Source organism: Myotis daubentonii, chromosome 10 (genome assembly GCF_963259705.1).
Source record: "Myotis daubentonii chromosome 10, mMyoDau2.1, whole genome shotgun sequence".
In the NCBI taxonomy this organism is placed as follows: domain Eukaryota; kingdom Metazoa; phylum Chordata; class Mammalia; order Chiroptera; family Vespertilionidae; genus Myotis; species Myotis daubentonii.
In genome coordinates this window covers 50,067,213-50,091,475 of record NC_081849.1, presented here as the reverse complement: position 1 = coordinate 50,091,475, position 24,263 = coordinate 50,067,213, and the positions used below count along the sequence as shown (strand labels likewise).

At 40.0% G+C, this 24,263-nt stretch overlaps 1 protein-coding gene across 4 annotated transcripts in view; it reads right to left on the bottom strand.

Annotated features, from left to right (window-relative positions):
* The window catches only part of DYNC1I1 (dynein cytoplasmic 1 intermediate chain 1), a 283,514-nt gene that overhangs the window by 9,389 nt on the left and 249,862 nt on the right, over nt 1–24,263 (bottom strand). For all 4 annotated transcript variants that reach the window (XM_059712374.1, XM_059712376.1, XM_059712375.1 and 1 more), the window contains 2 exons: nt 13,167–13,307; nt 8,841–8,966 (listed from right to left, as the gene is read on the bottom strand). In XM_059712374.1, coding sequence (XP_059568357.1) covers nt 8,841–8,966; nt 13,167–13,307 — 267 coding nt within the window. The remainder of the gene's footprint in view (nt 1–8,840; nt 8,967–13,166; nt 13,308–24,263) is intronic.

Genomic DNA, 24,263 nt, shown 5'->3' with positions numbered 1-24,263 from the left:
CTCAACCTGTGGGTCGCGACCCCTTTGGCGGTCGAACGACCCTTTCACAGGGGTGGCCTAAGACCATCCTGCATATCAGATATTTACATTATGATTCATAACAGTAGTAACATTACAGTTATGAAGCAGCAATGAAAATAATTTTATGGTTGGGTCACAACATGAGGAACTGAATTTAAAGGGCCAGAAGGTTGAGAACCACTGCTCTAAGTCAACGGGTTGGCTGTTTTTTTAGGACCCCAGAAGATGTTCACTTGTTATCTAAGACTCCTTAATGCTAAGACAAATAAACATAAAAGATTTCATCTACATGTTGAAAAACTGTTGGCTGGCCGTGAGGAGACGGATCTTAGGGAATGAACCACAGATCAGTTTCATTTGCCAGCCAGAAAATAGTGCAAAATTTCTTCTATAATGTTCAGCGTTGAGTTTACTGAAATGATAAATAATTCATGTTTTCAAATGTAAAAGATGTCCTGGTACCTGACATTCTCAAAACTTTGTGCAGACCTTCCTTGAAATTAGAATGTAACGATTCATTCACTTCCACATTTTGCAAGTCCAACCTATATGGTATATAAATATTACACATACACATGCCTAAGCAGATATTTGATTTCTTATTATATTTTGGATATACCAATAAGAGCACACACACTCATGGAAGAAACCCGTAACTCTCCATTTCTATTCAGGTCAGTGTTCATTGACTCACAGATGACTGGAGCCACTTCATGCTCGGCTGATCCAAGCTGTGATTTGAGGCTACTGTTCTAAGCAGTAATTTTTCAAGATAAAATTTAGCAGTTTTGGAATTCTAAAACTAAACACACTTTTGTCAGCCATAAAAAAAAAATTAACACTATAATTAGTGACTGCTTCAAAATCCAAACTGCTATTGAAGATGACAGTTTGAAACCACAGAAGAATCATAAAAGATGATTAATTATACAAACTGGCACTTGTTCCTGAAGGTTTATGTTCATAGGCCACTTGCCACCAAAATGGAAATATATGAAGTTCATTGACTATTGCAAATTACTACACACATATTAATTTGGTTTTCATAAAATTAAATATTAGGGTTTTCTTTTCATTGAATCAACTACTCCATAATACATAAAAGTCATAAGTATTTTCTTATCAATTAAGAAAAAAAAGTGCCTTGAAAAGATATTAATCCTCTAAATCTATTTTCATAAACTAATGTTACCTGAATAAGCACACTATTTATATAATAATTAGTTTAATCATGGTCTTTTACATATATAATTATCAAAATGAAAGCCATTGCTACTACATTCACTATAAGATGAATAATTATAACATCAACTGGAATAGTGCTTTTTCTTTTCTTTTTAAATTAAGCACTTTTCCACGAAGAAATCAAGTTAATACTAAAATGACAATCATACATTTTAACTAAACTATTTTATTTCAAATACGTATAATTTATTGTGGCAAGAAAATGAATATATTATTTCAAAGTGGCTTATTTTATAATTATATTTATTAGCACCCCAAATCTGCCCATACAAATATGCCGTTGTGCTTTTTGACTTAACTGCACAGTGTTGTGGCTACGACAATAAAAATTCAGGCAAAACCTGAAAAGTGCAGTTGAGAATTGCAATGCTTAGTTTCTCGGTCACTACATATCTAGATATTAGTAGAGCTAAGTATGTGCATTTTCGGTTTTTATCTCAGTATCTGGTATGATGGAGTAGTTTATGCCAAAGACTTCTTTAGCATGGAGGGAACATCAAAAGCAGTGTTTCTCATCAGCTAAAGAAAAAATATTTCTTCATTTGAAGAACAAGCTAGTACTGTAAAGACCTTCAAGCATCTTGCAACTCATGGCCACACTCCCTTAATGAGAAACACAAGTGTTGGGGGTGATTCTAACTGGGCTTAGGAAAGCTGAGCCCAGCCCCTCTCCCTGCTTCCGGAGGCTGCCGGAGCGCAGGCAGGCTATCGGGTTCGTCAGCAGCAGGGGTAATGGCCTTCATAAAGCACAATCATCAGACGGACTGATTTCATGTGAAATCGTTCTTTTTCATTAAGGGACTCTTACTTGACTTAACCACGAAATCTCAGCTGAACGTCCTATTTTGTGTTCCGTACCCCCCTCCCCCGCGGAGGGGGGTGGTTTAGATTCAGGGCACCAACTTCTTGTGGAAAATCGACGAAGGCCCTGTCCTAGTCAAGGTAGTTCCACAAAGCAAACAATTATTGCGTAAGTGTAATCCACTTAAAACCATAAACATATTGTATTTGTTTCATGTCACTCAAATCCTGCTTAACTCCCAGCCCTTCCAGTTTCTCAGATGCGACCAGAGCAAAACTCCATTTACAGTGCAAAGAGGAAGGGCTCCCCGAATCTTTGATTGTTATTCTAGCTGGCTATGAAAGCGGGAGGCACTTTGTAATGGTCCTTGTACATGATACCTTGACTGTCATTCCAAACTGTATTACCTACGTCGTCTTTCCTGGTGGGATTCATAATAGATTCTTCATTCTAAGTATTCATTTCAGCTTTAAAATATATTTAAATGACCGCTGAAGTCACGCTTTACGTTTCTAGCAGTTATAGCTGATCTCTCCTGTTCACCTGCATTTTTCCTGTTTAAGAATTTTTCAAGGACCTTTTAACATACTAACAAGTGTCAAGTGTATTGTCTTTACTGAAATGTGTATTGAAATGACCAGCCCCCCAAATAGCCCTATCAAACAAGGTGTCTGAAATGTTGCCAAAGTTCAGGGTTAAGACATACAGACGAACGCACGTTTTCTTAGGTAATGAGTGAGTGGGATACCAAACAAATAAAGCCAGGGCCAGAAGATCTGTTCATCTCTCAAATTACAGATTTCAAGTTGCCATTTTATTTTCCAAATTCTTCTTTCAGCTGAACCCGCGTTTGGAATTTTATCACTTGACTGCGGCAGAAATATAACCACGGATTGGAAACTTCTGTGTGTTTTTCACAAGTGAACACATCTTCCCTGGAAGAGGTTAATGGAAAACGAAATAAAAGGAGGTGGAAGATAAACTGGGTCTTTTAAAACTGGAGCTGCAAACAGCTCTCTAACTAATTCAGATAAGCAGCAAACACCGTGGTGAGGGGATATTCATGACAGCGGCGTCTGCGTGACAGCACCCAAGCCTTCGCGGTGGCAACGGGCTTTCTCTAAAACACATCTGCAAGGACGACAGGTAGATAGGCCGACTATCAATCATCAGCACACGCGAATAATTCCATCCTCGCTGGCCCATGTGCTGTGAAAATCAGCTCCACAGATGTGGCAAAGCTTGCTATTCAGTCAAGGAGCCATGGCAGTGAGTAATTTTTATGTTTCATTCTTTAGAATATGTGTTCACACATCATTAAAAAAAATTCAACCATGATTAACAGCTCTCTGCGAGTGGATTCTGAAGCAAAATACTCTCAACATTTTCAGGTCATATTTGCAGTTAATTTATGACTTGCTATCTTACCCGCGTTTCAATTAATTGAATGGAAGCATACAGCTCCAAAACAAACAGGCTGCAATTCCATAGTCTGGAGAGAAAAAGCCTCAAAACTTATTCAAGAGCTAGGCTCAGTTTTTTGTGTGTTTTTTTATTTTATTTTAAATCTTAGAAAATTTAAATGGTGCCTGCAACCACTGTCCATGGAAGTAACTTTTAAGATGCACAAATAGAATAAAATTATAGCCAAATCATACTAGGGGTTGTCACTGTCATTCACTGATTTCACATAACTTCCATTTATGCTAATGGAATTAAGCACCTGCTCTGCAAAGAAAATAGACCCCTATCTGTGAAAATAAGTGTGTACAGTATATTTTCCAGATACAACGCTGAAATCAAACAACTGAAAACGCGTGCTATATAAACAAAGCATCATGTGGCCTACCTGAAAACACTGCTGTTTTATAATTTACCTCCTGAGTCATAGGCCCGGAGATATAGGCCTTTGCCATTCCAATGTAACCAAAAGGGAGGGGAAAGGCGGGGCGGGGGAGATGGACAAACTCAATCTGGTGATTTCAGTGAGCTCATACGCAATCCCCTGTTTACCCCTTCAGAAGTTCATGATCAATTGTATCAGTAAATGTGGATTCCAGCCACTGTTCCCTGCCATCATCTTCAAAGTCCCGGAGGATAGCTGTACATACTTGAGGAGGCATGGTCATGGGGACACGATGCTGGGACAGGAGGGGAGGCAGACAGCTGTTAAGGACTGGCTGACACCAGAGACCCTTTCGAGCACGCCTTCTAGTTGAGAATGGCGCTGTCTCCATTGGTAGTCACAGAAGTCTCTTGTCAGGGAGTTCTTGACAATGGAGTGGATGGAGAAAGGCTGTCCCTCTCTACTCCAATTGTACTGGCAGCATAGAGACCTTCCCCCAAACTCAATAATACTTTCAGTTAAAATTACAATGTGATCAGAACAGGGTTGTGGGAAGAATCAGAATATCCAGTATGGTTTCAGCTCTATTTTTATTGGCCTCATGATGTTTATAATGTAAAGTCATTGCTCTTTTTATTCAACATTTTTAAATAGTCTTAAGAAATAGGTAATAATAAGAAAAACATATGGCATGTACTACATTTAACCACAATTCTAAAGATTTCTCCTTCTTCGTAATGGTCTAGGTCAAGGCCAGAATTTGTCATTTCTGATTTGCATCATGAGTGGTATTAAAAGCAATGCTCCCATGGACATGACTGGCTACATAATGTGCAGGGCCCAGTGCAAAATGCACATGCAGGGTGCCTCGTTAAAAATCTTCCGAACAATTGCAGGACAATGACTGCAGAGGACTAACCCAAGCTCAGGGCTCCTCTAAGCACTGGGCCCACGCGACTGCACAGGCTGCACACCAGGAAGCCAGCTTTCCTCTTGGAACATGACCTTGGCAACAGATAGCCTGTTGCCCGCTCCTTTCTCTTTGGCCTAACAGAGTTCCCAGGGGAATCAGCCGTGGGAGAATGAATGTGCCATGTCTTCCCACAGACACCTCTTCTATGTTTGAGGTCCAAGGAAAATGGATCAACAAAGTGTACTCTAAAAGCTACCATTTAGTGTTTTATACAGATTGTATTCTAAGGCTTATTTAAAAGCCTTTCATCTTCTTTCCCGGAGGGTTCCACAGAACAAGGTTTTCCGTCCAAAGGCCAGCATGACCCTAGTGAGGGGTTTGTTTTTAATGGGGACCAGCGGGCCAATTTTGAATACAGATAATGGTAGCACAGTCTACTAACAATTTGATCCTCAATGCCTTATCTTTTTCTCTTCCTCTTCTCTCTATATTTTTAAACCACGTCCTGCTCAAACCCCTTCCCTCCGGTCAGCCTTGCACCAGCCTTACATTTGATCTCACATTCTAAAGTTCAGGTAACTTGGAAGGTTGGGCAGGGGCTGTGGAGAGGGTGTCCTTTCCTCCCAAGCAGTTATGCTCTGTCAGTTTCAGGCTCGGGGAGGAGACGGCAGTAATTACAGCAACCTCACCATCTGCCCCTGAAGGGATCTACCACCTCTCAGAAGTGGGCTTTAGCTGAGCTCAGCTGTAGACAAGCCATCTTTCCTTTCAGTACCTGGAGCCACTAAAGAGTTGGTCTTCAGAGATTTAGAACAGGGTATAGAGATAAACAGAGAAAAAGACTCCTTCCCTTTTTTTCCCCCGGAAGTAAATATGAGGTAAATTTGTAAATACCTTACAAAAACACTGAAGAAAAACACTATAGTTAAGACAAAATTATCTTATGAAGTCTGAGTTTTTCTGAGCTGTAGACGGCTTTGTATAAGATCAAACAATACAGAGAAGACCGTGCAAACGTATAAGCCTATCCTGAGTTTTGGTCATTCAGAGAAGGGCTAGAAGATTATAAAATTACCTACTCTCAATAAAGTAGTATATCCTTCCCCCCCCCTCTGGTAGTGAATTTGTAGGGATAAACAACCCTACAAATTGTTTGGCCTATTATATGTCACAGAGATTTTTCTATAGCCTGTCTAGACTCCAGACAATAGGCGAGACTGGCCTATCGTTGCAGACATTTCTACAGTCTGTAATATCACTTAGAAAAGTAAGGGCAATAATACAAAAATGAAAACCAGCCTGACCTGCTGGTACGATGGTAGAAATACGAGTCTAACAACACTTTACAATTTAGAAATGATGGTAGCAACCTAGCAAGAAGTTTGAGCAGCCACATATCAGCCAAAGCAACTTTTGCAAAATCATTTATATGCCCCAAATGAGGCATATTCAAGTAATTCTGTCCACAAAGTATAAAATCACTTTCATCACAGAATATTCTGTATATGTCTTGTTTTCTTATTGCATAGAGAGAGAGAGTGTGTGTGTATGTGTATATATTACATATAACATATAAAACCACAAATATATGTATATTTATAATATTTGTGGTCAACATACAGACTTTTAAAAAGGCCTGTCTCTGAATAAACTAGGTTGTTAAACTAGTCTGTTTTTCAGCTCTCTTGGATAAAATAATGTTGCATATAATCTTACAAGAATTAAGGGACATTATGTATAAGCAAGGGAGGTGGAGAAAGGTTTTTTGTTTTTTTAATTTCACCTATTTCCTTCCACTGCATCTCTGAGCATCTCTCCCACAATTACATTTGTTACAAATAAAGGAAAGAAAGAGAGATGGAGAAAAAAAAGAAACCTTGCTTGTTTCTTTATATTTTCCTTCTATGCTAGCTTTTACATTTTTCAGTAAGGCGCTGATGAAGAGTACTTGTTTTTGTTGTTGTTTAATTTATTGTAATGACAACCCAATCAAAAGATGCACTGAATGTAAAGAATACCCGTTGAAGAAAATATTGCTGGAAAACTATCGGCAATATTTTCGATTCAGAGGGTATTCGCTCTCCCAAAGACTCCAAGCTGCGTCAGTGCTCACCAGACCATTTGCATCTTCTACTCGGGGGGTAAATATTAACGGTCTTTGGAGCTGCTGGAATGACTCAGCTTGCGGCATCAGGAGCAATTAGGGGGGTGTCTAATGAAACAGAAAAAAGCAGTAAAACCGAGAGGTCCTTCCAGTTCGTTTATGTAGAGTTGTACCTCCCAAATAGAAAACTCCTATTTCTAAAGTCATTCCATTTCTGTCTCTGGGTGAATTTTTAAAAATTCCCCAAACAACCTCATTTAGTTTTTGTTTCAACACAACCAGCTCTACCCTATAGCAGTTTGTAATATGTCATCAACAGTTGCTCTGCAGAACCATGTAGGATTGCTGACGTTACAGGATGCTGATTGATGAAGCCATGCAGAACCCTTCTCAGGGTGATCAGCTAAGCCCATCATCTACCAGGCATCACAGGGCACTTCCCAGGTTAACACCCGTATGCATACAGATGTGGTGTAGTCCCCCCAGGGAATGCAAATGTTAGATTCACAGGATGCCAAAATAGCATCACACAACATTCTTATTTTGTTTTGCTTGAAAGTTCAATATTTTCTGTCTTTAAGGAAAACATTCTTTAACCTCATCGGAAATGAAGGTTTTTGTCAACACTTTCTTCTAGAATAAAAATAAACAGATATGCTTCGGTACAACTGATTGATAATGTGATATTAAATATAGTCTAATGCTTCAAGGAGATTTTATTGAAATAAAAGATGTAGTTTTTTTGTATCATGATCTTCAATAATACTTAATATACAGGGGGGCAAAAGTAGGATTACAGTTGTTCCTATGGAAAATAATACAATAATTAGTAATAATAATAATAATACAAGAATAAATCCCATGTTTTGTGTACTCACAATTGTAAACCTACTTTTGTCCCACTCTGTATCATGTAACAAGACATACCAGACCCCTAGCTGGTTTGGCTCAGTGGATAGAGGGTAGTATTGTGGACTGAAGGGTCCCGGGTTCGATTCCGGTCAAGGGCACTTGCCCAGGTTGTGGGCTCGATTCCCAGTGGGGAGGCATGCAGGAGGCAGCCAATCAGGGATTTTCTCTCATCATTGATGTTTCGCTCTCTCTCTCCCTCTCCCTTCCTCTCTGAAATCAATAAAAGTATATTAAAAAAATAGAGATGCCAGAGAGGTCTATCTTTCATGTAATAATTTTGAATACCATAAAAACGGTACACAATTCTGATTCACCTCAGCCTTTTAATTAAAGAGTAATAGTTTTTGTTTTAACAAAACACATCAACTAAAACTTGACTTTTTGGAATAAGCAACAAAGTCCAGATTCAACGGCAGCATGATGAATTTGGCAAACTTGCAGTGACATGAAGTTGGTGGGAAGTGCATGCTTTGCCCCAGGGCAGCTGGGAATCCTGCAGTGCTCTGTAGGGAACATGGGTCATTCCCTATGTGTCCCGCAGTGGAGAGAGGAGGCCAAATTAGGCCCCAAGGAAGTCTCGCCAAACTCCCACTGAAGTCAATGGAAATTTGCAAACGCACTTAAGAGGGCTCTTGTGGTCCACAAGGTCTTGTTAATAATTTCACTAGGTCTTTAAATGAGATACAGTGGGGCCTTGACTTATGAGTGTTCCGACTAACGAGTTTTTCGAGATACGAGCCGTCTCTCGGCCGATTTTTTGCTTTGAGTTGCGAGCTAAAATTCGGGTTACGAGCCAGCTTCAGATACCCCACCGCTAGTTGGCGCAGCGAACGTCACAGTGAATGCCACAACATCAGCCCAGCATCACGTGTCTCACTCGTTCACTGTTGATTTGACATACGAGTGATTTGAGTTTTGAGCTCCGTCACGGAACGAATTAAACTCGTAAGTCAAGGCCCCACTGTATAGAAGTAAAAAAATATATCTATATATGTACCTCTCCAACATCGTAGATCCAAATACGGCCTTCGGAGTCCCCGACAGCGACTTCTTTGCCAGCTTGAGCCCAACGAACACGGTTTAGGGCAGACGCCCCCTCAATGGCCACACTGGCTGTTGGAACCTGCCAAAGGGGTTAGGAAAGAATCTCTGAATATGAATTTAAATATACGTTTAACTGGATGAGTCACCACTGCCTTCATGGGCCTGAAGTAATATACGTCCCCTGCAGAAGTAAAAGGATTCATTGTTCTTGGTACATCAGATGCTCCACTGTACTAAGGGGCACAGGGGAGATGCTTTAATGGAAAACGAAAAGAGGGAGAGTCTTTTTCCACAATCAATGGGCAGCGAGTGACATAAATATGTCTTCAGATTATGCAGGGGGTACATCCAACGTCCAAACCAACACAACAGCTCCATGTGATGATACTTCACCACCAGGTCCAGATTTATGGATGAATGGAGAGAGATTTCAGGATTTACCAGGATTAAGGATACTCTAAAAGGCATGAGGGAGGGTGTTTGGTGGAATCAAAGTCATAGTAATATGAGTCTCTAGGGGAAAAATATGTACTGACCCCTCAAAACCTCATCAGGGAGCAGATGATCAGAAGAAAAAGTAAGCAGGTGAAAAACTTCAAAACCTCAAATTCTTTTCTTTCTTTCTTACCGCTCCCTTCTCCCCCCTTCTGTTTGCCCTCCTCCTGGCAGCCCTGGATATAGGAAGTGCTCATACCTTTGGACATGTCCCCAGGGTGACAACCTGATAGAAAGGAGGCAGCACCCACTGGTAGAAAAGGTCTTATAGCTCCTCTAATACACACCTGAGATCTGACCACGTTGATAACTGAAACAACAATAACTATTAAAGGGAACTGAGAGTGCCGATGGAACCTGAAGTACTTGTTACAGGAAACTTAGCGTTTGAAAAAATAATTTCAGTGGGCCTGCCCCTTGTCCATCATCAGTTGTATAAACTCCTGTCTTTAAGGTTGAAGGTTTACTCACATACAGCGCAGATGCCAAGAGAACCTTCTATATTGAATCGACAAGAATGTTGAATAAGAAACAACAACGGGCCATTAAAAAAATCAGAAAGGTAAACGCTAAGACAAAAATTGGAAGAAAAAAAAAAACTGTAGTGAAAAGAGGGCCACCGAGCTCATCTCACCAGTGCCTCAGACCCGCGTCTAATACCCACGCCTGGGTAGGAGGGAAAGACGACGTGCACTCTGCCTTGGCGCTCCTGGCTCTCTGTGATTCCAGGAATTGGAACCACCTGTTTATATGTGATCATTGACCCAATACCTATCTTCAAAATAGCAATAAAAACTCCATCATATGTAAGAATCCATGTTTAAACTTAATCTTGAGATCAATAAACGTTCTTTTACCCGCTTAAATCACTGCATGTCAAATTATGAGCAAAACTGTAAACAAAAGTCCCCAGCTCATTTTTTTCTTAAAATACACAATTTCTACAATAAGGGTACCTGCTGTGCAAGCTGGAGCCTGAATTTGTAACCAAACCTTTCCAAGGCCAAAACAATGTGAATTTAGATGGGCTGTAATTCTGTCAATATATTTTATTATTAGTGTGCTACTCAGAAGACAACTCAGAGATCCAGCTAGAGTTTTCAGAATTAATTCCATAATGTGGAGAAAACAAACAGAATGATACTTTACCTAATTCTATTCAATATCAGATTTAAAAAAATGAACACTTTCAAAAATAAAATAAAAATGTTAATCTTAATATGAGTACGATAAAAAATGAATCACTCTGAAAAAAACTGATTTTTGATACATTTTAAATTATGCCTAATATATTTTAAATAATTTTATATTTATGTGGAATTAAGTAATACAGCAAAGTGAATCAATTAATATTCTAACCATTTAACAATACCTTCTTTTCATAGATATTATTAGTGGTAAAAAATGGCCATCACACCCTATAAGACGAGCTAGTAAATTATCGAATGCATGAAGGAAATGACTAAATATATTTTATTAGCCTGACCGGTAACAGCCTTTCAAAAGTTGATGAACCTATAATAAAAATAATCCTTATATTGCCTCTGTCTTTCTTACTCTTGTATTTCAGTTTCACAGATATTTTCACATGTTTTGAGGCTCAATCATTTTAATTGCAAAGACAGGATCTATACAGCATCAATTACTACATTGCGCAGAGGTAGGTGAATATAAACTATCCTTGCATAGGAGCAGTTGAGACAACTCGGTTTAAAAGCACAGTACTTTGAATAACAGCTAAACAAAAAACAAATCTAATTCCTAATCTCACAAATATATGAAAAATCTCGTTCAACTTGATAGAAGGCAAAACTAATTTGAGGGTTTTCAAAAAGGCATTCAGTTCATTACTGGATTTGAATCAGACTTATATATCGACTATTACTGTGAAAGCAGAATTACGTTTACCACAAAACTAAATGGTTCGCATGCTCAGTAATGATTTTTTAAAAAATATTTAGCTATAACACTTTTATGTGGTTGTCTCTTGATACCTAGAGGAAAAAAAAAGGGGGGGGGGTGACTTCTGGCAATGTTGAGACATTCATTTCATTTTACCTAAAAAGCTGATTAAAAACAAAACAGTAAAATAAGAATTATTAAGGAGTTTAGAGAACACTCACTCCCATTGCATTGTAGCTGGGTTTTACCTAAATGTCACCTCTACTAAGTCTGATTTCTGATACGGGGGGTCTCCCTCAGTCAATCTGGAAAACCTGTGTTTTTTTGGTTGCTTTAAGTGAATGAGTTTATTTTAGCAGCCAGAGGCAACATGGGATGAAAAACTTTGGAAAACTGTTAACATGTGGAGTAATAACATCTTTCTATTAAAAGCAATAATGTTATAACATTTCCAAATCCCAAATGATGGGCATTGTATGTACTCAGGCCTTTAGATTATTTTCAAAGATGCTTTATTACATAACCCCTATGCTTGTCACATGCATAGCTCTTATGGTCCCAAGGAAAAATAGACCTAAATGGAAATATTTTTAAAAGATAACAATTTGGCATCGGTTATAGGTTGGTATATAATCTTGCAAGATACAATGGCTCAATAGTAACACCTGAAGGATATTTCCCTGCCCCCTCCCACAAAAAACACGAGGGGAGTCTGCGCCTCCTCATATCCTCCAGCTGTAGGCTTTCTAATTAAAAAGGCTGAGCTGTTTCCTGCTCAAAACACTTCAAAAGAGCTTTCTCTAGTTCTCCACTTGACATATAGTTTGCAACACTTGTTCCTCTTACCTGTCCATTCTTATTTATGGAGAGCTGCCCTGAATCAGAGACCAGGGAATGATGGAGACCATTGTATTTCAATAAATTGAAAGACATTTAATATTCATATATATTTGTAAAAACCCACATAACCAAATGAGCACCTCAATAATTTTGAGTAGAAAAAAGGGGGGGAAATCACATAGCATACTTTTAAAAACACTACATATATATATATATATATATATATATATATATATATATATATATATATATATATATATAGTTTAATTTTTTAAAAAGAATATTTCCTTAGTGTCAATTGTGTTTTTTAAAATTGGCTATTTTTTCACCTGTGAAGTATTCTAAATGTGACGTTAAAATCGCACTTCTAAAAAAACCATTGGGTTTAACACACACGTTCAGAGTTAGAAACTATTGTGGAAGGTCTGCCTGTGAGGTGAACATCTTAGACAAGGATTGTTTACCTTGTAAAAAATTAAGTGGAGGCTGGATCTGGATCTGAGCATAAACAGCCAACAGAACCACCTCTTGTGAATTCAAAACAGGAATTGTACAAATAGCGAAAACTGACGAATCGCCCTTTCAAAAGCCCAATCTAAAGTCAGTGTCCAACAAACAAACAAACAAGCAAACAAAAGGTCAGCGTCCACAAACGCTTACTTTTCCAACTGTTTGCCAACAGAGTTATTTCGGCCCCGCTCTGAAATATGCCTGTGTGTTCCTTCCCTTAGGGGAAAAGCGTGAACAAGTATCGTTTTGCTCTTTGCAAAAAAAGGGTCGTCAATTGTCCAGCATCTGCCACGGTTTAGGGATGAAGTGAGATTAAATGATTTTTGGCAATGCATCTGCCAATTCCCTCCAGAGCTGTCCAGAACAGGGGCCGGCAGCCCAGCTGCAATAGGAGGGTCTGTCCAAAAAAGGCCGGTTTTTTTTGTTGGTTTTTTTTGCAGAGAGAGGGATAGGGGGGTGGGGGGGAGATGGAGAGAGGCCGACTGCGCCCCCTCCCAACCCTCCCGGCCCGGGCGCCTGCGCCGCGGCTCACCTCGGTGTCATTGTTGAGGTTCCAGAGGTCCAAGCGCCCCATCCCGTCCACGCAGGCAAAGAGCGCGGGATGCACGGGGGACCACATGACATCGTACACATAGTCTGCATTGTCTTCAAAGGAGTAGAGCGGCTTGTTGTGCTGTAAAGCAGAGAGACCGTGAAGACTTTGTGGCGCTGCTGCTGCCTCGGGCTGTCTAGCGAGCCTAATTAAAAACTTTGCACATTCACCAAGTGTCATAAAACTTCCCGAGATGAAAGTCCTCACGAAGGTGAACCGCAGCTTTAATGTGACTAGAACTGTCCGGTGGCATAAATAAATGCCGGGGTGGAGGGGGGTTGCTCTTAAGGGGCTGGGGGCTGGGACACGCCAGGGGTGGCGGGGGGAGGGCGGTTGCAGGCTTCATCGTCAGAGACATTCCAGGCAGGTGGACGGGGCTGCCCATTAGCTCGGAATTCTGGCCGGGTTACGTTTTGCCAGCCGCTCGGAGCCCCCAGGCGTGGTCCTCCTGCGGGATCCGACCGGCTGGGATGCTCAGCAAACCCCCGGCGGTCCCGGTGGCCCCGAACCCTGTACACCGAAGGCAATGCCTGCCACCTCGTGGTCATTGTCTGCAGTTGCAAGTCTGCCTCCAGTCCCAACTGTAGACCAAATCCATACTTTAATGGTTCCTTTGGGGGGGGGGGGGGGGCGGGGGTGGAGAGGGGGGAATGGGAACACATATTTTAAAAATATTTGTAGTTCTTCTGGGAAGTGAAAAATCTCGCGGTTCTAAGACCTTAGTCTCTCTACCTAGCGCCAGTCAGTGCACCCAAGCCAGGTGAACCGGTGTGGCTCAATTCACTACCCTGAATCTTCAAAGATGAACCACATTTTCTAAATCCCCCAGTATTTATTTCCAAGAGCCCTGAATTTGGTGTTTTCTTGGGCAAATGCACTTGTACACCCCCACTGCATACAAATGCCTGCACTCTCCGGAGGGATACAATAAATTAAAATGGCACTCTTGATTTCCAGTGAATATTGTCACATCAAAATAGCACAGAAGTCAGAGGCAAGTTTGAAAGTACACCAGAAATAAAACGTAATTGGACTTCATGAATTATTCATTCCATCTGGCTTGTCTTATTCTAATTTCTGCATAATGGCTTTACTAATCCCTGATCAATTAATGTAAAATGAAATTTAAATGATAATGAAAGCCCTAGAGATAAAAAGAAATTAAGTATTCTTATATCCTCTGACAGAAATCTAAACAATGAAGTTTTCCCCCACCCCAAGTCTTCTTTATCCAGTCAGCTGTCTATACTCTTGGGTTCCACTGAATGCCTGTACAGGCCAGAGTAAAAAGATCAAATCAAATTTAATAACATGCAATATGAACAATCTGCATAGAATGTTCAAAGAATGTATCTGTAGGGAATCAGCTTGGACTAGGACTATTATTTCCAACTCACAAAGTGTACTGATAGTGAATGTGAAATGCACAAAATGCATGCACTGAAATGGAAGTGAACAACATTAGTGAGAAGACAGTAACAGGTCCATAATCTAAACCTAAGGCAACATTTGTTAAGGTACTAACTATATAAGTGGTTTCTTTCCTTGAATTAAATTACTTTGGCATTGCTTAGAAGTGAACACAACTGTAATACTATTAAAGCAGTACAGAAGATTTTAGATGGCCTATTGTGTGTGTGTGCATGTGTTGGTAGTGTATGTGTGAGAAATGTCTTATTTCTAATTCAAAACGTATCTAATGGGGGAGTAACTTGAAAAAAAAATATATATATATGACATTGAGATCTCAAGAAGAATGAAAAGGATATTAGCTTTAGAGTTTTGTATCTTAACTTGCTGTAACTCTTTTATGCCAAAATTTTTATTATATGCATGTCTGCACATTGATTTGGAGCTAAAATTGCCTCTTTGTTATTTATGTAGCTTCTTTCTTCCTTTCACTGTTTGGACTAGGTGATTCAAACTACTTTCTCCAGAAAAACTATATATCCAAGGATTGTATGATTGTATCATTTTTCCTTATTAATACAGAAAAAAAAGGCAGTGTGGAGTAGCTGGGTTTTCACCAACTACTTGTGAATATTAAGTTCTCACTCTTGTAGAAATTATTCTTGCCCAAATTGTTGATTTTATAGCAAGACAGTCAAGATTTGTTAAAGAACATGAGTAGCACGTTTTTATTAAAGTTAAAGGGTAGAAAAGACTACACATGCCTAAAAGAGTTGATTCTCAGTGTCTTCTCTCAATAACCCAGCTGGTAGTATAACTGATGATATAGAGGCCTAGATATAGATATACCCATGCAGATATACAATAAGCACAGAACACATCTACGGTCCTTGTTTTGATCAGAAGACCATCCAGCTTTAGAGTGCCCTTTTCTAAGGACCTGATATTATTTGATATGTTAATTCTCTCAATAATTAGCCTGTTCATCTCTAGTACTGTTTCCTTTTCCCTTTTACTGGCTTCTTCTCTGAGAAACTTAGTTGAGATTATCATCTATCCTGGAGACTTCACTTTTTAAACATCTGGAAATAACTGTTATTATTCATGTTACCAAAACCCAATCTTCTCATGTTTAATAGCATTACCTTGAAATGCTATTATTATTCTCTAGCTTTTCCCCCCCAACTTCCTTAACACCCCTCGCTCCCAAGACTGAACCTTCCATTTAAAAGTCACCGTGCAAGTAATTCTAGGCCACAGTATGTGCATGTTTGGGGAAAGGAAGAAGAGCTTATATTTTCAAAGGCTTTGTTTTAACCTTCACAAACTGGGAAAGTCTTGGTCAGGATCATATTCGTTATGAGTGTACCATCGACCGACACCTACCATCCATTGCTTTCCAAATGTAGCATGGCATATGCTATAGGCATAGGCAAATGCCACTCTTACAAAATAGTAAGCAGTGCTATTCTGAATATTATTTGTACTTCTTTCAATAAAGGAATTTTTTATTCTATTTTATTTGGGGCCCAAAGAATAATCTGAAAACCCAATTAAAAATTTGTCTCAAATGCTTGATATAAAACATTTTAGAGGAAACACATATATCATGAAATATTAACATTTTCATAAAATATATCAAAAGCATCAGGGCTGAAATATTCTGGTTTTGAATTCTGAGACGTGCATGTCAGATTCACAAAGTCAGCATAACTTGCTATTTGCATTCTCACTGACTTGAGAATGCCACAAGTTTTGAAAAGGTGGAGAATGCAGGGGCAAATTTGACTCATGATTTTGAGGAGGATCCTGTAATGTCATTTGTGTATATTAAAGCCACAGAAGCCTGGTGATTTTAAATATTTACTCTGCAAATACTCAAGGGCATTTAGTAAACTAAATATTATTCCATAGCATGTTACTGTAGAAAGGGTTTTGCAAAACAATCAAATTTCACTGGTGAAAAAAACCCCCCTTGTGTTTCTTGTTCTAATGCCATGTTTAGTATCAGTGAGCTGTTAAAGAAGAAAGAAAAGGAGAACAGCACTGTTACGCAACCCACTCCACGTGTGACACATGCCAGAGAAATAGAACCGCGACACCGTAGTTTTAGACAAGTTTTCAGGACCGGGCCGAAAATGCTCAACTACCTAGACACAGCTCAGCTTGATTTTAATGCCCCAACTCTCAAACAGAATTGAGAAGCAGCACCCAGTAATTTCCCAGACAGACACGAAGGGCAGGGGAGGGTAAATTGTCAGCTGTTTGTTGTGTGCCCGACTCTATACACACATTGTCTAATTTAATCCACATAAAATCTCTGTAAGGTAGATGGTATTTACAGAAAAGAAAATTATAGTTCAGGAAAGTTAGTAACTTTCCCAAGGCCACAAAGGTTGTGAGTAGTGGAGCTGGGTTTGACGCACTGGTTTTTCTTGCTGTTCAGCACACCCTCTCTTTGCTGGAACCATGGGGTCCTGTACAGAACATGGCAATGGTCTTCAATCTTCACCAAAAAAAACACACAGACCTGTTCCCTTTCCTCTTTGCTATCCTTGTCAGCACAAGCAATATGTACTAAACATGCACGATGTAACTTGTAGAAAGAGTTAAAAAAAAAAGATCACAATCAGAAGGTTTATTTCATTTCCTAAATCAGTTATTAATAATCCTGAAGATGTTACCCACAGAATTCCAGGCATCGTTAGCGCCTTGTGACAGCAATAGGTATCTTTTTCTCCTGAAAACTAGGAAACAGGATGGAAATGGCCCTTTAGCTAGCTGAAGTTACGAGTAGACCACACATTAGAGTAGAATGAAATGATGCTAGAAGGCCAAGATTTGGGTTCCAGTTCACTAAATGTCTCTACGACTTTGGGTGAGGAACTACAATGAAATTATCTGAAAGACGGGGATAACATAGGGGAGCATGGAGCAGGAAAGGCAAGAGAAGGTGGGAAAACTACAGACCTTGGGACATTGAACTTATCCTTGGTTCTTAGTGTTTTCACCTGTGAGAGGGGATGCTGGGCCTCCAGGGCTCCTATTGGCTTTGTGGTTCCACGACTCTGTTGTGCCGTAGGGACAGAATGGAATTTAGTACGTGAAAGCTTTCTACAGAGCTATTCCAAGCTATGTATTATAGTAAAAGCCATCTCCCTTGATGTTCTGTGGAATTCATAGCACCGAGACTTCTTCACTTAGTATTTCATCAAAATATAAATATAAAATGTACCAGGGTGGTTTTTAGTAAATTTTTTAAATTATGAAAGCAATAGGCCTCCTAGTTGACTACCCGTGAAATAATAAATAATATTAAATTTACAGAAGAAAGGCAGGTGGTGAATTCTGTCCCAAAATGAAACTTTACCACATCCATCAACGTTTTGCAATAAAGACTTATCTCTCGATTTGAGCCTTGATTTTATAAGTATCCTTCTGACAGTGAAGAGGGCTGCCTATTTTCCCAATCAGCTAACTATAGAATGATTTCATGAGGGATGAGTTTCTGTTCCTGATGTCAGAAATGTACTAAAGTCACATCTAGAAACTCTGCTTGTTTTCTTTCCCTCTGTATGTTTTGCTTTCCTTTTATCAGGTACCTCTCAGCACCCCAACAGGCTTCAGTATTGTGAAGGATGGTGAATAGAAAGAGTTGTGTTAAAATGCCTAACGCCTTTAAAGATTGTGGTTGCTGAGGTTGTATTTGCCTCTAAATGAGTAGCTTTTAAAGCTGACTTAGTAGAAACATTTACACGATCCTTGAACATTTCTTTTGGAGTGGAGGGAAGGTGGGGCAAAGGGTAATGCATGGGTAAGTAGGGTGCGGGCTCAGAACTAATGGAATTTCTGTATATTTATTCTGAAATAAAAGGAAAACCAATTAGAATCTTGCCTAGAAGACTGTATCCTGTTGGGAAAAAATGATGACCAAAATACTAAACAATGAGTAATAAGATAATGTCCTTCAAAAATTATCATGTGGGTTCTTGTGAAGTAATTAAAATACATGGCCAGCCAGTTCTTCCAGGAAACATGAAAATGTGAGACCACAATATCACTTTTAAAAAACCACCAACGGACCCCAAAACTTCAGGCTCACACAAAATGGATGCCTCTCCCATAAAAAGAAAGTGCTTAAAGAAACAAACAGACCAAACTCACAAACCAAACCAAACCAAACCAAACCAAAACACCACTTCTCTTGGCCCCAAAGAGGTGTTGCAAATTGGGTACAATCGCTGGAAAACATTATTTGCACCTTAATTGGGGATCCTTTTAAAAAGCACAAAGCACTCTGTTTCATCTTAATTTCTGTGGCTGCTATTAGAACAATACTCGTGATGCCCAAATTATGGTATCTTTATCTGTTTCTATCATGGTCAGAAATTCAAAATTAGGCATATACCCTGTGGATGAACAGAATATGTATGGTGGGTCTGTTTGTGTGCATTAACCAAGAATATATCAGGATTTTACCTGGAATTAGTTGATTTAAAATAATTAGAAAGAAGGTTACAGCAACCCAGGAATTGAACATTTGCCTCTCTAGAAACGTGGAAGTTTTGCTAAGTAAGACCCGAAGCCACATGAAAGGTGCTCTTTGTTGCACGACCTTCCTCTACCGCTTATTTGCATGGGAGAATCCTCCTAATCCAGGAGGCGCCACCAATAAAGAAGATAATTATCCATATAAAAGAATGTATACATATTCACAGGTTTTGACTGGTATTTGAGTGTTTAAAGCTATGGAAAAAACTACAAGCTTTGCCTAATTCATAAAAGGAGCATTTCCCGACACTGGCATGATTTTTATGAATATCAGCTCCACCTAAGGGTTCTTCTCTACAAGGAGCGTTTTAGTAGCACAGCTCTGTACAAACCCACTGTGCACACACTGAGCGAGCAGGCTGCTCTCCTGAGTTGCCGTTTGCTCCTTTGGTATGTTCTGCCTTCTGGTTTAGTTGAGTCAAGGCTGGGCAGAGAGGGTCATTAGTACAACTGGGTGGATATTCTCTCTCTCTCTCTCTCTCTCTCTCTCTCTCTCTCTCTCTCTCCCTCTCTCTCTGAAAGACCATGTGGCTGTAGCAGGCAACCAGCAAGTTCAAAAGAGCCCCTCTTCCGTGGCCGCTCCCCAGTTCCTTCAACTACAGCTGAGTGGTTTCATGTCCAACATAATATTAGAGAAAGAAGCATTCGATATCTAGATCACAGTCAGGCTGGACATTGGTATTAAGGATTAGGAGGTGTTGAGGGATGATAATGGGCCAGAACTAGAAGCAGCAAAAAGTGTGGCTGTATTCATGCTGTGAAGACTTGAAGGTTAGAAGGATGAGCAGGGAAAGTGTTATTTGCAGGCTCAAGCAGTTCGGCTTATTTATTTGTTACTTATTTGATGTCCGACTATGCAACTGCACTTTATTAGTGGGTAAGTTAAGTGGCACAACATTTCCAGTCTGGTCCTTAAACTGTCAATCACTAGCATCTGGCTTACCAACATATATGTAATCCTTTTAAAATATTTTTATAATTTCAAATTATCCTAGGTACCTGGATTACACCTTGACTCACACTTATATTTAAGTTGCCAGGTTATCACCTGCCAGCTCCCAGAGCGAATCTGACATGGTGGTTTCACTACAGTTGTAAGTACATTTACACAGATATCATTTCTTTTCAAGAAGTTATATGCCCTAACACCCAGATTTTTCTCACACAGGTTTCACATCTAATGGTAAAATTATTGAAATAATTAAATTTTCAGTTCTACTTCTTGCATCCACAATTGATTTTATATAAGAAGGGTACATTCTCAAAGGATCAAAGCAGTTTTTTGTGCATCTACACTCCTATATTTCCTGATGTTCAATGCAACATGTCTTTGACATTAGATGTAACATCAGTGCAGCTGATACTTGCATTTATTTTCATGGTGGAGAGAGGGGCACGGAGACCCTCACATAGCACCAATTCAAACAGTCTGTTCGAATGTAGAACATATTTGCTATGCCTCCTGCTTTACAACAGGTTTGCTTACTACCTTATTCTGTTTCAACTAAACCAAACGGAAATTAATTTCTATTCAAAAAGCAAGTTAACCATGAGGTGAGGTGATTCAGGACATTGGAAATGGCCATGGGAAAATAACCGAGTACAATTACAAACCTCGGGCAATGTACAAGGTTAAAAAGTCACATGAGGCTGGCCAAGAGGGACTCACATTGGTTTGGTTCAACCACAGTTACTCTGGGGGATAAAGATGAGTTTTATTTCATCTCCCACCATCAGACATAAAATGCAGGTTAGATCAGGAGGTGGGGGGTGGACGTCTTTTTGAATCTCATAATTATGTAGATAGCTGGGTCTGCTACTTGTTATTCTCATTCTCTCTTTAAACATTACTGCTGGAAGGAGAAGGCTGGGGAAGGCAACTCGTGTAGCATATTACTGAAATAAAAAGGCAATCATTTCCGCTCTGGTTAAAAGAGCAAAGGAAAGGATTCACCAAGCCCTTACTTCTTGCACAGTGCTAAAGCCCAGTCAACTGGGTGAGTTTCAAGTCTCAAAAGTGTTTTTTTCTTATATGGATTATTCACACATGCCTGTATAAATATTTAACAGCTACAGGTAGGTGTTGGCGGTGAATGTTTGGGGAGGCTGGGGTTGGGGTGGGGGGTGAAAGGACAGGAAGTATGAACACAGGCTAAGTCTGGCTGTGACTTGATGATTACATTCTTGTGGTTTCTTTCAAAGTTATTCTCCCTGGGTGAGCTTAAAAGAGAAACCTCTTTCTCCTCCCTCCTGCCTCTCCCCCCAAAAAGTTAGACAGAAAAGAATTTGATGACTGGCACGGGTAGTTTTATTTAAAGTCAATTTTAATATTTGCTACTCTGCGTTAGAACAGGAGAAAAGGGGGAGCAAAAAAGAGGATAAGGAAAGAAAAGAAAGTCAGTCAGACACCACCTGAATGTGGTGTTTATCAGAAAGGCAGCCAGCAGGGCTTGGGGTTGTGGGGAAAAGTGCACTGCTATCGGGTAAGTGCTACTGGCAGTAAACTATTGATTTTGTTAATCTTCTCACCTGTTTTAAGTACTATGTTTAGCTACTGTAATAGCTAAAACAATAACTTTTGATTTTTACTGTTGTTGTTCTGACATTTTAAACATTTAACAAAATGCAGCAGAAATACATGTGGTCAGACCCCTTTTTAGAATTATTTTTAGGAGACATTTCCATCTCGGTTTGAAATAACCTAACCTGCTTCAACAAAGTAGCTATTTAATTTAGGGTATCCCCAAATAGTAATTTATCAACAATGATTTATTAAGGACCTACCGTCTGCTTTCTATTTTAGGCATTCAATAGAAATCCAAGATCTGGCTGGTCTCAGGGACTCACAATCCAGGTAGGAAAATAAAAATTATGAAATAATAAGAGCAGAATGTTGTTTACTTGGGGGTCTATTTCTCACTTTGTTCCAAAAGGATTTATGGTGCAAAATGAAGGATAAACACACAACAGTGGCAGATGGGATAGATAGCTATTACCAGGATCCCGAGCTAAGCTGATTATTACAATCTGGTACCGAAGGGCTCTAAAGTTCCTGATAACTAAGGGGAAAGGGAAAACACAAACTACCCCAAGGTGGTAAGTAGATTTCACCATCTGAAGGAAGAAAGAATATAAATTCCTCCTCAAAGACACATTGTTGGGGAAAATTCAAGGAGGAATTTACCATGTCTGCAAATCCCTGGGAAAGAGACAGGTTTTCTGTCTTGTTTATACCAAAGAAAGAGAACAAGTATGCAGCCAGGTGCTAAATTCTGTGGTACAGATGTTAGGTGCCAGAGGAATTCGGAGATTTGGAGGGGTGGCCTGTTGGTGGTTACCATGGTCTGATGTGGTCAAGGGAGGTATTATCTAGAACAGGTGATGGGAACCGCGTTGAAAGACACATAGGCTTTGATAGACGGTAAGGAAGTCAGTCAAGGAGAGGAAAGCAAAACATGCAAGGACCTGGCTGTGTAAGTTGGCATGGAATTCCCAGGGAGCTGGAAAGGTGAGCAGTGGGGACAGCCATGAGGACTCTGAAAATTTGTCCTGAGGAAGGAAATAATTTTGGTTTGGGAAAGGCAGGGATGAGAACATGCTATGAACGGCCCTGAGTACAGAGTTAAGGTTTCTTGAAGCCACAGCTATTCATCGATTACATATGTATTGATACAGGGCATCGTGCTGTGCACTAAATGGATTCAGAGATGTCTAACATTTGTGTGACCATTTTTCAGCTTTTCTAGTGTGGACGACTGAGTGATGAACACCCAGAATCAAACAGAAGAAGCAGCAGGGTTGGGAGGAAGATCTGGTTTGTCATTTAAACATGGTACATGGGAGTCTCTGGAGACCACACTCAGGTTAAGAGGGCCGTGGAAATGTAGGTCTGGAATAAAAGAGAGGCTTAAAGTTCATTCTAAAGAAGGGCTGAGGGAGAGGAGAGCGTGAGGAGGAAGGAGAAAAAGACCTGGGCCAAGAGAGAGAAGGAGTAAGAACCAATGCAGAATTCAAGGTGAACCAAGAGACCATAACCTGTGCTGCAAGAATGGGTGGTGGACAGTATGATGAGGACTAAAAAGAAGCCAGTGCATTTAGCCATCAGGGTTCACGGATGGCCTTGGAGAGAGAAGTGAAATTGGTGGAGGGTGGTTGGGAAATGTGGCAGTGGTCAGTGTGGATGCATGTTGGCTCTTCAAGTGGTTTGGCAAGCTAATCCAAATTTTAGGACATGTCTGTGACACTTTAAGCCATCCCATCCAACCACCACCCCCCAATCTCTAAGGGAATCCTAATATCACTGGTGTTTGTGTCCAGCGCTACCTTCTTTTTTTTTCTTAAGAAACCCACTTGCCATTTTGATGTAACTGTCCTGACTTTTGGACCATTTCTTATGTGAATTTATATCTCAAACATGCAGCATCGAGCCTGGCCAGTAGGAAACAGACAAGATGTACTGAAAGCAGGTGATGAAGCAGGTAGCATCTGGGTCCAGTCCCACTTCTGCCTGACACCTGTAAGCAGAGCCCAGAACTTTCTTCTAATTCTGTGGGATTGTGATTCTTTCATAGTCTTCCCAGGGCTGAACCTCTGCTTTCCCTGGTGGATTTCTGATTCAACATTTCCCTTGGTCTACCTTTTGTTCTTCTAGCATGCTGCTTCAGTTCAGAACTTTCCCCCTCATTCTGCTATCTTAAATCTAATCTCTGATGAAGATCATAATTGCTGCCCAGTCACAGCAAAAATCTGAGCAGCCCTAGCCTGTTTGGCTCAGTGGATAGAGTGCTAGCTCATAGACTGAAGGGCCATGGGTTCAAATCTGGTCAAGGGCACATGCCTCAGTTGTAGGATCAACCCCTTTAGCCAATCGATGTATCTCTCTCACATTGATGTTTTTCCCCTTCTTTTTCAACTCTCTCTAAAAAAATCGAGCCCTAGCTGGATTGGCTTAGTTGATAGAGCACTGACCTGTGGCTTGAAAGGTCCAGGGTTTGATTCCAGTCAAGGGCACATGCCTAGGTTTTGGGCTCGATCCCTAGTGTGGGGCATGCAGGAGGGAGCCAGTCAATGATTCTC